This window comes from Bos mutus, chromosome 19, assembly GCF_027580195.1.
Source record: "Bos mutus isolate GX-2022 chromosome 19, NWIPB_WYAK_1.1, whole genome shotgun sequence".
Taxonomy (NCBI): Eukaryota; Metazoa; Chordata; class Mammalia; order Artiodactyla; family Bovidae; genus Bos; species Bos mutus.
In genome coordinates, this window is record NC_091635.1 from 413976 (window position 1) to 430270 (window position 16295).

The 16295-nt window shown below is 60.1% G+C and overlaps 1 protein-coding gene across 2 annotated transcripts in view; it reads right to left on the reverse strand.

Moving 5' to 3' along the window:
• CACNG5 (calcium voltage-gated channel auxiliary subunit gamma 5) overlaps positions 1–16295 on the reverse strand; it is a 29858-nt gene that overhangs the window by 11238 nt on the left and 2325 nt on the right. Inside the window, exon 1 of one of the 2 annotated variants that reach the window (XM_070388916.1) lies at positions 14965–15119. The exons of the other annotated variant lie outside the window; for it this stretch is intronic. Within the exon in view, the coding sequence (XP_070245017.1) occupies positions 14965–15043 (79 nt within the window). The 5' untranslated portion in view covers positions 15044–15119. Of the gene's footprint in view, positions 1–14964; positions 15120–16295 lie in introns of those variants that run through there. 2 annotated transcript variants of the gene reach the window in all.

The following is a 16295-nucleotide window of genomic DNA, read 5'->3' on the forward strand; positions in this document are numbered from 1 at the left end:
AGAAGCAGACGCTTATCAGTCCCCCACGACAGGCCCCTCCAACGCCTCCAACGCCAGGCCTTATCAGTCCCGCGACGACAGGCCCCCACCCAAAGAGAAGCAGACGCTTATCAGTCCCCCACGACAGGCCCCAGCAACGCCTCCCACCCAAAGAGAAGCAGACGCTTATCAGTCAACGCCTCCCAAAGAGAAGCAGACGCTTATCAGCACGACAGGCCCCAGCAACGCCTCCCACCCAAAGAGAAGCAGACGCTTATCAGTCCCGCACGACAGGCCCCACCAACGCCTCCCACCCAAAGAGAAGCAGACGCTTATCAGTCCCGCACGACAGGCCCCAGCAACGCCTCCCACCCAAAGAGAAGCAGACGCTTATCAGTCCCGCACGACAGGCCCCAGCAACGCCTCCCACCCAAAGAGAAGCAGACGCTTATCAGTCCCGCACGACAGGCCCCAGCAACGCCTCCCACCCAAAGAGAAGCAGACGCTTATCAGTCCCGCACGACAGGCCCCAGCAACGCCTCCCACCCAAAGAAGCAGAGCTTAAGCAGACAGGCCAGCAATCAGTCCCGCACGACAGGCCCCAGCAACGCCTCCCACCCAAAGAGAAGCAGACGCTTATCAGTCCCGCACGACAGGCCCCAGCAACGCCTCCCACCCAAAGAGAAGCAGACGCTTATCAGTCCCGCACGACAGGCCCCAGCAACGCCTTCCACCCAAAGAGAAGCAGACGCTTATCTCACAGCACTTGTGCAAACCAAAGTCCCTTAGAAAAGGCGGGGGGCGCCTACGTCCTCCTTTGGGATCCTCCTTACAGAGTGGGCAGGGGGCTGCAGCCTGCGGGACTCAGCACACTAGTTCTTAATTGTCAGCAGTTAGAAGCCCGCCCCGGGGGCCTCCACCCCCTCACTCAGCTAGCAGGTGCGGTAAAAGCCAGCGAGAAATGCAAGACAGTTTTGCTCCCTGTGTCTTAACACGTGTGGACAGGGGAAACGTGCCTCCTTGATCTGGTTTTGGTGACACTGGCCGTCCATCTGACCCAGGCTGAGGAAGGCTGCAGAGAGCGCTGACCCAGGGTCTCCGCTCTCGGCCCCCGCGCTGACGGACGCTCTGCCGCCTGGGCTCCCACAGGCCGAGGTCTACCGGACCAGGACTCTGTGCCAGGCACTGTTCACAGTGGTTCACACGCCATTCACAGCAACCCTTGCAGCAGGCACTGTTATTATTAATATGAGGATGTTTAACGCTACTCACTTCTTCACAAGCTCATGAGGATTCTGGGAGCCACACAGGTCAGCAGGTGCAAACAGGGACTCAGCCTGGTGGGCGCTCATCCCAGCCACGGCCACCGTCCCCACGTGAGAGCTGAGGGGGTGTGGGTTGGCCCTCTGCTCGTGTTCACCCAGCCAGCAAGTGGGGAAGCCGGGGTGCGAGCCTGCAGTCTGGCCCGTCCTCCTTGCTGTCTCGGCTGGTTCTCAGAGCTGCAGAGGGAGGTGGAGGTTCCCGGAGCACCGAGCTCACCACCGGACACTCGGTCCCGACAGAAGCAGACTCCTGACTGTCAGTGGAAGTGTGGCCCGTTTTCCCTCAACGTCATCAGCCTCTTGCCTAAGATAAGAGGGCTGAGGATTTCAGGCCTTCTCTCCCTGGCCTTTGCCTCACTCAGGTGGACGGACGAACCCGGTATTTTCCTGTGGGATGGTGGTCTTGGAGGAGGAGGGGGAGAAGGAGGAGGGAGGGGAGGAGGAGGAGGGAGGGGGGAGGAGTCAGCTGAGAGTCCCACTCGACATGCCCGTTAGTCCTGGTCACACTCAGCCCCTCCCTGCTTAGAACCGGCGTTCACAGAGATACTGCTTTTTCTGCCGAGTCTCCCTTCTGGAAGGAGGATGGAAGGAGAGGGGTGTGGAGCGTGGGAAGGAAAGCAGCCTGGCTTTGGAGAAACTGCCTGGACGGCACCTCGCGGCCAGCTCGGGACCCTGAGCAGGCTCGCCGCTCACAGAGCAGCCCTGCAGAGGGGACCTCGCGGGGCAGTCACGTGGCCCGGCCGGGTTGGGGCGCCGGGACGCGCTCCCGTAACACCTCCCCCCAGCGCGGCCTCCCTGCCTCCCACACCTTCTGCCACGACTGACTCGGGTGCTGACGGTCCAAGCGTCCCCTCCCTCCTCCCCCTGCGCCCCTGCCCTCCTCCCACGCGCCCCGTCTGGCCCCCTTCAGTCCCAGGCGCGGGTCGCTGCGGGGCCAGGAGGAACCCCGGGGCCCAGCCCTCCAGCCCCGCCCCCCGCGTTAGTGCGGATGGAAGAGCCGGCCCCTCGAGGGCAGCGTCGTGAGAGCCGGGCAAGGAGAGAGAAGCATGTGCTCCTCTGAGGGGCCTGTCTCAGCGCGAGGCTTCCTGCCTCCCCTCCACCCGGTAACTTGAGGTGAGACTGCTGGGGAGGCCCCCGCGGCCTGGACCCTAGCACCCGTCCTGGGAGGGGGGCCCTGAGGCGGCCCATGGTCCGCAGAGGTTCCGGCACGGACCCCCACACGTCTGGGCTCCAGCAGACGCCTCACGACTCTCAAGACAGGGGGTCAGGGTGCTGACTGCGTTTTTAAAGAGACAAGATTTCCAGACTGGACGATGGGACCGAGGGCCTGTGGAGCGGATCAGTGCCAAGAAGGAGGGGTCTCACCATCCCCTGGGCCCCCCAAGAGAGGCTGGTGACAAGGTGGGGATGATGTTCTGTGTGTTCCCCGCCAGGACCCCACCTCACAGGCCCAGGGCCACGGGGCGCAGAAGAGCCTGGGAAAGGAGCTGACCCTCAGCCCGGCAGCCTCGTCCCATCACCCTGGGTGTTGGTACTGCCCCCACCTGGTCCAGAGCCCCCTCTGTGATGCCAGAAGGAGGCTTCTCCCCAGCGGGGCTGCGAGGGCTCCAGGACGCAGGAGGTCACGGGCTCTCGGCGAACGCGCATCATCTTTTCTTGACCAGGAAGGACATAGGACTGGCCACATAGGCACTGACCCAAGCCCGGAGCCCTGGGGGGCGGGAGGTCATGGGCATTGCACTGGAAAACTGGACAAGGCAGAGATGAGGGTGGGCTTTGCAGGGCCAGAAGCACAGAGCCCTCCGGAGAGGCAGGTGCCTGCCCTCCAAGAGGTCAGGGCAGGCAGGAACCTGCGTGTGTCCCCAGGGCCCCTCAGGACCCCAGAGGACACGGGGGTGCCAGAGGACACTTCATGCCAGCGGGCCTCTCCCTGCTGCTCATCAGCGCCACCTGGGAATTCAAAACATATCCCAGTAATGCCAGTTCACTTCCAAGACCAACGAGTGCCAACCCTCTGTAGGGGTGAGGAAGTGGGAGGGGGTGAGGCATCCGTATTTTCCAAGAATCCTGGGTGATTCTAATGTGTAACCAAGGTTGAGAGCCACTCGCTGACTCAGGGACCCTCTGGCCCTGGAGGTGCACAGAATCCACACTCACGGTTGGACCTCCTTCACTTTGGACCCACACCGAGCCATCCAGTACGGCAGCCGCACGTGGCTCCCGAGCCCGTGAAATGTGTGTGCCTGATCCAAGCGGAGATGAGCTGTTCGTACAAATACACACTGCAAAGTCCTAAGACTTTGCGTGAGAAAGAAGGTAAAGCGCCCCACTAATGACTTATAAAAACATGGGTTATACGGCGAAATGGTATACGGGCTTACAAATATATGAATTTTACCTATGTCTTTATACTTTTTAGTGTGGCTTTAGAGAATTTTAAATTACATTCTGTGGTTCACATAATATTTCTGTTGGACAGTGCTAATCTACAGACTACTTAATTCAAAATGTATTCACTATAATTCTTCTAACTTTGTTACATCTGTTTTTTGATAATAATTTTCCTTAAACTTCTCTTCATGATTCCAAGTATATAACATTCTTGAAATGACAAAAATAAAGAAATGGAGAATAGATTAGTGGGTGTTGGGCCTGGAGTGGAGAGGTCAGTTTGGTCATAAGAGAGCAACAGGCAGCAACCTTGTGGTGCAGAATGTCCTGGACTGACTGCCTTCCTGTCGGTGCCCTGGCTGTTCGATCCCCGCGTGGCGTGGCGCCCCTGTCCCCGCGTGGCGTGGCACCTCTGGGGTTGGGCTCAGCAGTCAAGAAGCCACCTGCAATGCAGTAGGTGATGCAGGAGACGAGGGCTCGATCCCTGGGCTGGAAGATCCCCTGCAGGAGGAAATGGCACCCCACCCCAGTATTCTTGCCTGGGAAACCCCATGGACAGAGAAGCCTGACGGGCTACAGTCTACGGGGTCACAAAGAGTTGGACGTGACCGAATGACTGAACTCGGTTCACACCATTGGGGGAAATGGGCACAGGGCACGTGGGCTGTCTCTGTAAGAAATCCCATGATTTCTCACAACTGCAAATGAATTTCAACTTACCCAAAGAGGAAACTTTAATTAGAAAAGCACAATCTCACATCTGAACTGGTGTTTCTCATGCTCTGCTGGTGAGGGGGTGCGCGGTTTACCCTTTTGGAAAGCAACTTAGCAAACACCACTGAGTGTTAAGCATTTCATTTCTCTCCATCCCAGCAAGGCTACTTCTGGGAATTGCCACTAAGGAAACGGATAAAAATGTAAGGACAAAAACACACAGAGGTGTCTGTGATAGCAAAGTGCTAAAACCGCCTAGACGCTTTTCCGAAAGGGAAGGGTTATATGAGCTATGGTTTATCAACTCAATCTACCGTCACATAGTCGTTACGGGAAATGTCAAATGAAAAACAGAAAAGTGGGATACAGAACGCCAGTAGTTTGCTGCTTTGTAAAAAAGAAAAAATCTGTTACGTGACTTCGTGAATACAAAAATAGTCGTCACGGTTGCTTTGACTGCAGGATGATGGACGGGTCTTTCTTTCTACTTCACTGTTCCTGTTCGCTGGTTCTGTGGAATAAAAGGCATCGTGTTTTTCGTTTTTGTATTAGTGGTCTTCCGGGTGCTGAGGGACAATCCCCACCAGGTGGGGGGGCGGTGGCTGACCTGCCCCCTGCCGGCTGACCATGGTGATGCCCGCTGCGCCCTAAGAAGTGGACACACCTGGACAGATGACCAGTTATGGGCAGATTTAGGCCCCCATTCCTGCCCAGAGCCACACTGCCCATTAAGAGGGTAGAAAGAAGAATCTGAAACTTCATAGCTTCTGTGAAAGCTTTCTCAGCTTCATCCAGTAAAGACACGAAACAGTGACCATAATATAATATAAATGGTGATCATAATATACTGCCTGTGAAAGTGTTAATTGCTCAGTCGTGTCCGACTCTTTGCGACCCCATGGACTGTAGCCTGCCAGGCTCCTCTGTCCATGGGATTCTCCAGACAAGAACACTGGAGTGGGCTGCCATGCGTCCAGGGGATCTTCCTGACCCAGGGATTGGACTCATGTCTCCTGTGCTGCAGGGAGATTCTTTACGGTCTGAGCCACCAGGGAAGACCGTATCTGGGTCCAATATCCGCAGTCCCCCTGGGAGTAGGTTTACATGTTCAAGACTCTGAGTGTGAGTTCCTTGAAGACTTCTTTTTCTGAATCAACTGTATATTTAAAAGTCTTCCTAAGTGCTGGTCACTGGATGTGTTAGCTGAGCTCACTGTTGACAAAAAGGGGAGTCTCTAATTTTGTGCCTGCTTTTCACCCCCCTCTCTCCTGGGAGGGGCGTTGGGGGCTTCCAAAGAGCTCTAACACCGCTGCTCAGCATTATGAAGTCAGGGGGAGGAAGGAAGACTCTTTGAACTTTTCTGAATTTCCCAGTGTGCTGTAACAAGCACAAATTATTTTTCCAGTTGGGATGTGTGTATGTGTATGTGTGTGTATAAACTTTCACTTAAAAATTAACAAAAGATGACCTATAGAGAGAGAAAAAACATTTTAAACCGGAGCTGCTTTCTGACAAAGAGTGGCTGGCAGTGACCCCCCACAACCCTCTTGTCCCGCCCCCAGGTGGCGGTCCCTGCTCCTTCCTGGGGCGTGATCAGCCTGCCCCAGGCTTCTGCAATGTTCTATTTTTGTTTTCATTATTTAACTGTGCCCCATATACACGGCTAAGTGGAGTGTTCGGTTCCATAGCTTAATGGACAGCTGACCTCTGTGTGCAGACGCTCAAGTCATATGGAGCTCTGCAGGCCATCAGCTGCGGGCGGGGGGTGGGGGCGGATGCCAGGGGCACCTTCCTGAGGTCAACTTTAGTCCAAGGCTGAAGACCAGGGAGGGGGTCGTGGCTGCCGGGGTAGACCCAGCGCAGGGTGAAGCTGGCGGCACATGCCAGGGGAGGTCAGGGCTGGGGCAGCGTGCAGACCGCCAGCACCTTGCTCTCGGGGCTGAGTGGCTTGTGGGGCTGGGGGCCGGCCACCCATCACCTTGCTCTCTGCCTCTCCTAGCTGACGCGGGACTTGGAACTCAGCTCCTGGCCCAGCTGGCGGGGAGCTGTCCTGAGAACTGCCCTTTGGAGGACGAAGGGGCTGCAGTTCCTCTCCCTCATCGCCTTTCTTAATCATGTAATTGCTAGACCTTCCAGTGATCTGAATCAAGTCCCACGACGGTTACAGGCGCGGGAGCCTGGGAACCGCGGGGGAGTCATCAGGCAGGCAGGGAAAGGCGCAGGGCGCAGGCCTGTGTGCTGACTGCCTGATCGGCGGCGGCGACGCCCTCCCGTCCCCCGCACTGAACGGGTCTCACCGTCGTGTAGGTTTGGGACCTCACAGGCTCTCTCCGTTGAGCCCAGGAAGACGCTGTTCCGGAAGGTGTGATCCACTCTGTGGTGAGCAAACAGGCTGCTGCCAGACGGCCCTGCCCAGGGAGGCGGGCAGGACCTGACCGTGCATCCTCTGGGGTGCAGTCCTCCGTGTCCACCCTTCTCCCCATGAGGCAGGACTCTTTCCCAGGCAGACGCCAGCACAGAGCCCCCCAGTGTGATTCCCAGAACTCCGTCGGGGGCACCGTGATGGATCCAGGTTGGGTGGGCCCCGCCCAGGGGCAGGCATGGCCGAGGCAGGGGGCCTACGGCTGCTTCCCGCTGTCCCCTCCCCGGGCTGACTTCATCCCCCTGAGCCCTGCCCGCCCAGTGCATCGGCCCCGGGGGCCCTCAGACGCCGAGCGGTCCTCAGCCTTCCCACAGCGGCACGTTTGTCAGCGGGGAGGCGCGCGGCTCAGTCCGGGGAGCGGGGGCCGAGATCAATACCGGAAGTGACGTCTCTGTGCTGTATGCACCTCCCGAGCTTTGTCTGCGTCCACAGAGTCGGCAGGAAACGCGGCTGCGGTTCGATACTAACTGATCATGATGCTGGGTGAACCCAGGGGAGCTCCCTTAATGTCCAGCCGTCGCCTGCTGCCCTTGGGTTGAAACGGGTCCTCAGTAAAGGCCCACGTGCCCCTGCGTCTGACACGCATGTCCTGGCTCCTCTCCACTGAGCACGGGGCCTGCTCAATGGGGTCTGAACGCAGGTCACCAGCTGGCTGCGCAGATGAGGGAAGAGGATCGGAAAAACACAAACAGGGACCCCCAGACCCATTGCTCCTGCAGACACAAAGGTGCCAACCTTGGGCTCAAATGAGCTGAAATCCAAGTGGTGCAAACGGCATCATCAGCCAGTAACACTTTAGTCTGAATTTGCGGAGCTGGTCCGAGGGGACAGTCACAGTGCCTGTGGAGCACAGGGGGTCCATGCAGAGGGCCCAGCCACACCTGGCCCGGCCTTGAGCTGCCTGTGAAGACAAGCTCTGGGCTTGGCTCTCCGGTGCCCACCGGGCTTGGCAGCAGTGTTTTGCCAATGCTGTGCCACCTAGACTCTCCGCTGACCCCCCAGGCCTTCCACCTTCTCAGCTGGGTCTGAGTTGACCCTCTCGGTACAGATGCTACAATAATGAAATATAGCAGGGTGGGTGGGGCCACAACAGCTCCTGGCACATGGCAGCCGCTCTCCACCCAAGCTTCTGGAAGTTTCCGAGGGGGGTTGTGGGGGCACGGGGGTGCCTCGAGGTCTGGAGCAACATCCATGGGAAGCCTTCAGGGCGGTGACTGAGGGTGTAGGAGGCAGAGCGGGGTTCCCTGTGCCTGAGATGGTGCCCCCGCTGGGGTTCAGAGGTGGGTGCCGGGCCAGCCCCCAGCCTCAGTGGACCGAGTCCAGGGCCACTAGCTGGGGGCCCTCTTCTTTATGTCCTTGGGGGCAGTGAATGCCCCAGAGCAAAGGAAGCAGGTGTGGAAGGATCTTTCCCCTGCAGGTTCACAGCCTGGCTTGGTCCCAAAAGCCAAGCGTTCTTCACTCACATCTGTTCGGGGTTCAGACCCCAGCTCCATCGCAGCTGCGTGACCCCGGGCTCGCCACTTCACCTCTCTGGACCTTAGCTTCCCTGTGCATTTCGGCTGAAGCTGCACGTTCCAGGCGCTTCTCGACACGACGGTCTGACTCTGTCCCACAAGGACTCCGGGCGGCCCTGACGTTCGGCTCGGAGGGGACGCGTGACAGAGCTGAGGTGGCACAGACCGAGGTGGGGGTGGCCTCTGCGCCCGGCTCTGAGACCACGCGACCACCCAGACCGCAGTCGTGTCCTGGGGGCCAGGCTGCCGGGGTGGGTCTAGGAGAAGGCCAAGATCACAGCCACAGGCACTGGCCTCCCCGCGGCACTGCGGCAAAGAGCCCGCCTGCGAGGAGGGGGACTAGAATGCGACCCCTGGGTCAGGAAGACCCCCTGGAGAGGAAATGGCAGCCCGCTCCAGCACTCGTGCTGGGAAATCCCGACAGAGGAGGCTGGCAGGTTACAGTCCGTGGGGTCCCAGAGTTGGGCACGACTGAGCACGCACACACACACAGGCACTGCAAGGCCTGGTCCAGGGTGGAGGGGGAGTTCAGTGTGGGTGGGGAGCAGGGTTAGGTTGTCCTGATGCAGAAGCGTAAAAAAAAAAAGACGTTTCCACACACAAAGCAATTCTGCCCGCCTTCTCCAGGAGACATCTCCTCCAGTAAAGAGGTGGGGGCTGCGTGACCACTTCCCACCCAGCCATCTCGAGGTCCGTCACAGACATGCCCTGGGCCCCGGAAGGAGGCAGCTGGTGCTGGCATTGGTGCTGGACGTGGCATCCACCAGCCCCGCAGACCGGCCAGGCTCCTTCTGCAGAGTGAGTTAGGCTGGCCTGGGCGCCTAGGGTCTCTGGGACAAAGAGGTGAGCGAGGTTCACGCCTCAGGGAGCAGCCACCTATTTTGAGACCAAGCGAGACTCACACCAGATGTCACCTGCTTCCCAGCGGTGAGCAGGGGTGTCTGCCTCCCTCCATCACCCCTGGGTAGGTGCACCTTCGGCAGCCAGCACTCTCTGCCCACGCCTGCCGGCACCAGTCAGCCGGCTCTTGTTCGGAGGACAAGCCGTGCTGAGCAGTGGGTGTGGGTGCTAAGTCAGGACCCAGGAATGCAGGCAGGCTCCAGGGAGCCTGGCTTCCCGTGAGCAGGGGGGGAGGTGGGCAGTCAGGAGTGCAGGGTCTGGCTCTGTGACCATGTAGCTGGAGGCCCTGGACAAATCGCCTCACGGTCTGAGCCCCTGTGTGGCCATGAAATACAGGTACCATCATTCAAAGGGTTTTGGGGAAAATAAACTTTGACGGAAACGCAGGGAAATTGGACCCCTCGCACGTTGTTGGTGGGAGTGGGGCACGGTGCAGCCGCTGTGGAAAGCTGTGTGGTGATGCCTCAGTAAGTTAAACGTCGTGTCCTGTGCTGTGCGACCCCAGGACAGTAGCCCGCCGGGCTCCTCCATCCACGGGATTCTCTGGGCAGAAATACTAGAGCCGATTGCCAGGGCCTTCTCAGGGGATCTTCCCGACCCAGGGGTCATTCCTGAGTCTCTTACATCTCCTGCATGGGCAGGCGGGTTCTTTACCACGGAGCCACTTGGGAAGCTTGGAATCCCCAGAAGACCCAGCAATTCCACCTCGAGGGACACGCCTCAGAGAACGTTCACAGCAGCACTCACACCGTGTCTGGAGCTGTGTGTGCTGCGAGTCGGCGTCTACACCACCGTCATCTGCCTCTTAATTTTATCAGTGCACCACCTGATGGGGAAACAACTTGCCCCTTCGTGTTAGAATTAAGGAACCTGAGGCTCAAAGAAGGAAGATGACGAGGTCGCACTGCGGTCAGGCTCCCACCCCCACGGCCCACTCTGGGGACGAGGTGGTGAGGAGCCTGGGGATTCAGCCCTGAGCAGCCCTGAGCAGCCGAGCCCGCCGTCTGGTCTGCAAAATGGGCTCACCCCGAGGTGCAGCCCCGTCGGCGTCAGTTCTGATTATGTGTGTTACCATCACGGGAGCTGCCTGCTCTTAACGGGAGAAGTACCCAGGGACCTGCGCTCCCGAGGGGCCTGGCCCATCCTCTCAGGACCCAAGTGGGGGTGCCCCTCCAGAGCCCAGCTCTCTCCCCAGGCCCAGATCTGCCCCCCTGCCCAGCTGGCCCCGGTGAGCTGCAGACACGAGCACGCAGGGACGGCTGCTGTGGCTTTGCTGGAAGCCCTGCCAGGAGCGGCTCCACCTCTGGCCCTGCTCAGGCTAGGCCAGCTGCCAGGTCCTGTCTGGGTGAGAGCTGCCCCACGCCCTCTGCCCTGAGCTGGTGGCCTCGGGCCTGCAGGGCGTCCCTTCCAAGAAGGGCTCACGGAAGCCAGGCTCCAGGGCGGGAGGGCCTGCCGCCCCTCCCTGAGGGCTGGGAACCCAGGCGTGGGCTCTGGGGACGCGGGGACCCCTCCCCATCTGGGTGACGATGCCCAGCGGTGGCGGCTTCCCTGAGCCACACGAGGGCTGCTCCCGCAGCTCAGAGGCTGCTTCTGGATAACGAACCCTGGCTCTCACTTCCCAGATGTCCCTCCGGAAACAGGAGCTACTTCGACAGCGAGAAATTAAAACAACAAACAACGGGGGGTGTGAAGACCGCAGTGGCCCGCCTTCCAAAACGTAGCTCTTGAACCACGTGTCCCCCCCAAGCCTCCTCCCCCGCTGCTCACTGCCGCTCCTGCCCAGGTGCTGACACCAGGGGCCTGGCACCCCCTTGAGCGCCGCGGGGACCAGGGTTCCGCCCTTGCTGGGCCACCTGTCAGCCTTGTGGTTTCAGGGGAGCTACTTCACACCTCCGGGCCTCCGTGTCCTCATCTGTGAAATGGGGATGATAAAGCCCACTGCCCACAGCTGCTGGAAGCGTGCCAGTCTCTCAGTCGTGTTCAACTCTTTGTGACCCTGTGGACTGTAGCCCGCCAGGCTCCTCTGTCCTCTGTCTCTCCAGGCAAGAATACTGAGTGGGTTGCCACTCCCTTCTCCAGGGGATCTTCCCGACGCAGGGATCAAACCCAAGTCTCCTGCATTGCAGGCGGATTCTTTACCGTCTGAGCCACCAGGGAAGCCTCCAAGACTGCCGGGGGTACTTAACTAATAGTTTAACCAGCAGCAGGTCTGAACCAGACCCACAGAGGTGGTGCCACTGTCCTTTGGAAATATCCAGCCTCAGCCGCCCCCAGGCGACTGACACGTGGGCCCCTGCCCACGGCCCTGGGGTGGGCCCCACAGTCTCGTGCAGCTGACACGCTCTTTTTAAGGTCAAGCCAGCTGCTTGGGGCGCCCGGGGCCCATGGTCTGCAGTGACACGCTCGCAGGCCCTGAGGGTGGAGGCTGTGACAGCCACAGCCTACCTCCTCCGCAGTCCCCCATCTGGGTCCTGGTGAAACCAGACATCCTGAACCACAGGACAGGTTCCCCTACTCCACTGCTGCTTCTGCCTGAGCTGCTCCGAGCAGGAGGAGTTCCCAGGCTTTGCCCCGAGAAATCTGGGTTCAGATCTCCATCTGCTGCTCATTAACTGGGTGACCATGAGCGAAGGCACAGCCTCTCCAACCCCCAGGCCTCTCAGCTGTCAAATGTGTTTGCAAACAAAAAAATTAAAAAAAAAAAACCCACTCACCCCCCCAAACCCTGCCAACAACGCTGTTATTATCACATCATTTTACCAACGAGGAAATCTGAGAGAACAGGTCATTTGGTCAAGGTTTCTGAGCAGTGAGCGCTGGAGGCCAAGTGTAAACTCCTAAAGGCCACACGCACACCTGCCTCCCCTGTGCATGCTCAGTCACTTCAGTCATGTCTGACTCTTTGTGACCTCATGGACTGCAGCCCGCCAGGCTCCTCTGTCCATGGGACGCTCCAGGCAGGAATACTGGAGTGGGTTGCCATTTCCTTCTCCAGGGGATCTTCCCGACCCAGGGAACTCATGTCTCCTGGATTGCAGGCGGATTCTTTACCACTGAGCTTCCTGGGAGGCCCACTACCTACCCCCCCATCATTTTCACATTTTAAGGATGCCCGCTGCAGACTGCTGGCTAAGCCCGTCTGGAGTGGGGTGGGGGGTGGAGAGAACCTGGGTGCCCCCAGGCTCAGGGGGAGGCGCACCCTCTCCTGGCCTCCGCTCTCTCCTCCCTCCACAACTCCTTCTGCTCAGACCTGAGCTCCAGACCCAGGGGCCCTCGGGGCTCCACGAGGCAGGGGCTGGGATCTCCCCTGAAGCACCGCAGGGGTCCCGGAACATGTGGGGAAACGGAACCCTCCATCCTGCCCCAGCTTTAGGGAGGAGGGGGGCCTGGAGAGGAGTGGGAACCTGCCTGGGCCCACAGTGAGAGGCCAGGGCTCAGCTCTGGGCTCCAGTGCCACCCCCAGGCCAGGGCGCTCCTGCTGTGGCCCCCGCCCCACCCCGAGGACTCGAGGGCTGCTCCCCACGGCCCTCCCGCCTCAGGCAGCTGGGCAGGCACAGAAAGTGCCATCCACCCACTGGGCATCTTCTTCCAGTGAATAAGGATTGCAGTAGTGATAGGGCTTCCCTGGTGGTCCAGCGGCCAAGAGTCTGCCTGGCAATGCCGGGGATGGGGGTGTGGTTCCTGGTCAGGGAGCCAAGAGCCCACGTGTCACAGAGCCACCAAGCCTTCACGCCCCGACTAGAGAGTCTGTCCGCCAGCCTGACACGGTGATGGTCCCTCGTGCCAGAGCTTAGACCAGGTGCAGGTAGAGAGATGGATGATAGATGTAGATAGATGAGACGTAAATGATAGATTAATGGATGGGAGGCGACAGATGACACATGACTGATCGGTGATAGGTGGTACACAGACAGCAGATAGACGGACAGATGACAGATGACAGATAGATGTATAGAGAGATGATCGACCGATCGATAGATATAGATCGATAGATGCCAGATGATAGGTTTAGACAGACAGACGATAGATGACACGCAGATTAAAGAATCCAGCAAGGAGATCTGGGGCCTGCCTTCCCGGCAAGGTCATCCCTGGAAACCACAGGCAGTGGGGACCCCGGAGCCCCAGGACGCAGCCCTCCGCATGGGGCACACGCCTCCTGAGAGGGCCTCACACCCTCGACAGCCCTGAGCACGATGGTCCAGAGATGTCCCCCGCAGGGTCTCCCATCCGGCATTCCAGCCCCGGGGGAGACACCCCCGCACGCAGTGGGGGCGGGGGTGAGGGGTGGGCGCGGTGCTCCCAGGGAGGTCCTCTGCGTCCTGTGCGGACCGGTGAGTCTTAACTCTCGGGTAAGTTTTAAACCCACTTTTCCAGGCATTAATAGGAACGTATTTCTGCCGTGAGTCACTTGCAAAGTGGTTAACTGAGATTCTCTAACGCAGAGTCTTGGGGGCCGTGGAGCTTCCAGCCCATTTGCTGCAAGGAGGAGCCCAGAGCCTGGCCTGGGGGTCTGTGATGCAGAAAGGGGGCCCCCTCTCCAGCTCTCGGGAAGGGGGAGAGAGGGAGGCTTGATTTCCCTCGACCTCTGGAGACCTTGCTCTGACTTCTCCAGATGGCAGGGCTGCCGCCCAGCAAACAGATGCTCGAATCTGGACCAGGAGCCTGTGGCGGGGCAAGACCGGAGGGTGCAGCCTGCCCCTCCTGCCCCCCCAACCCCGTCTTCCTAGGGGCGCAGGGGACGAAGGACGACACCCCCACCCGCAGAGCCCAGGCCCCGGGGGCTCCGGGCCGGCCCGAGGCTGAGCTGGGGCTTGGACCCAATTCTGTGCGGCTGCCAAGGCCACGTTTCAGTCTGAGACAGCAGAGTGTGGACGCTTGAGTGCACGTCCTAGGGGTTCTCCGCACCCGCTTCACCTTCTGGGCTTTGGAAGGAGGCGAGGAGACATCACTCACCTGAGGGCAGAGGCCGGGCTGGCGTCCACTCAGGCGGGGGGCGGGGTGGGGGCCGAACTCTCAGAGACCGAGCCTGGGGCCCTCGGGGGAGCCTGCCTCACTGCTCCCGTCCCACGCCCCCTCCTCCTGCTCCTGGACTCCTCCTTCCCGCCTCGCCCAGGGCCTGTCACCAGGGGCCTCCTCTGAGCCCCTCTGGGAAATGGCAGCCCCCTACCCCAACCAGCACCCCCACCCCGCCCGCCCTCCTCTCCAGCCCCCTACCCCAACCAGCACCTCAACCCCGCCCGCCCTCCTCTCCAGCCCCCCACCCGCCCCACCAGCACCCCCCCACCCTGCCCGCCCGCCCGCCTCTCCAGCCTCCCGCCTCGACCGCACCCCCACCCCGCCTGCCCTCCTCTCCAGCCCCCCACCAGCACCCCCCACCCTGCCCGCCCGCCTCTCCAGCACGCGGCCTGCTGGCTTGTTCTTTCTTTAGCACATATGGCGTGTCTCCCTCTAAAGAAAGCTTGCTTCTAAGGGAACGGGATAAAAGTCTTTTCTTCACAGTCAGGGCCCAGTGGGGTTGCCAGTGGGCAACGCTGGCCTCCAGGGGACCTCGGGCCTGCCTCCGGGGGGACACGTTTGGGTGTCACAAAGCAGGAGGGGTGTATCCCCACTGGGAGAGGCCAGGGCTGCTTCTGAACACCCGCTGAGCACGGGACCCCTCCCCCAAAGGATAATCTGCCCCAGAGGCCAGCAGTGCCTCCCCTGTGTGCCCACTACTCACAGGAGCAGCCTGTACACAGTAGGTGCTCAATGACGGACAAAGAACGAAGAGCTCCTGTGGTCACTATCACCACCACCATTATTCCTTAAGAACAGCCATGCTTGAGAACCGGCTTCCAGGGGGCGCTAGTGGAAAAGAACCGGCCTGTCAAAGTAGGAGACAAGAGAGGAGGGTTCCATCCCTGGGTCAGGAAGATCCCCTGGAGGAGGAGGAAGCGGCAACCCACTCCAGTATCTTGCCTGGGAAACCCCATGGACGGAGGAGCCTGGTGGGCTACCGTCCATGGGACCGCAGAGTCTGACACGACTGGATAAATTTAGCACGCACACACGGTTGAGAACAATCTTTAAGGATGGCTGTGCTTTGGGGCTTCATGGCAACAGGTCATCCCGAGGACACACGACCTCTGAGCCCCGGACTGAGCCCTGCCCTCAGCAGCACCCGGACGAGCGGCAGATGGTCACCGTTGCGCCATCGGCAGGCAAGCCCGGTCCACGGCTCAGGCCCCAGGAGCCCAAGTGATATCGGCCTGCCCCTCCTGCAGCGGGCCTGCTGGGGGCCCCCCTCAACAGGGATGGTCAGTTCTCACCCCCACGTCCCCCCAACACTGGCCCTCGTGTTGGAAGACCCAGGACCGCGTGCCTGGCTGGGCCAAGGGCCACCTCCACGAGCTGTAAGGTGACCCCAGCCAACCCTGCAGCCCCCAGACTCAGGGGTCTGCAGGAATCACGATGCTCCTGCTCTTTCCCAGGGAAGGCCGCCGGGGGCTGTGGGGACGCATGTAGCGTCCCGCTCACCCCCGCCAGCACAGCCCAGCATCTGCTGACCTGACAAATACCGCGGCAGTTTAAACGGCCAGCGCGGCGAGCCGGCTCCGTCAGAGCTAAGATCACCTCCTACACCCGGAGCCCGTCACACTCCACGCGGCTGCGCAGTCGTGGGGTGGGGAGGGGCAGGGCACTGGCCCCGCCTCCGCCCCCCCACCACGGGACTGGAAGCTTCTATCTGCTCGTTCCTCGTTCAGCAGACCGCCTGCCCCACATTCCCGCTGAGAATTCTCACTGAGGGTCACAAATTTCCCTGCCTGACATCCCCCGCACCGACTCCCCAAACCCTTCCTTCTCCTGGGAGCTCACAGCCGGGCCTTTCTCCGCGGAACTCAGAGGCTGGCCAGCACAGCACGTCTCTTTCCTCCCCTCTCCATCTTCCCTCAGGTCCTGAAAGCCTTTAAACAAGTCACCTATGCCTAAGTTTAGTAGCTGACTTAACTGGGTACAAAGCCACACATAGGCAAAGGAATGAGTCTCTAATGGTGCAATATTAGGCAGAAG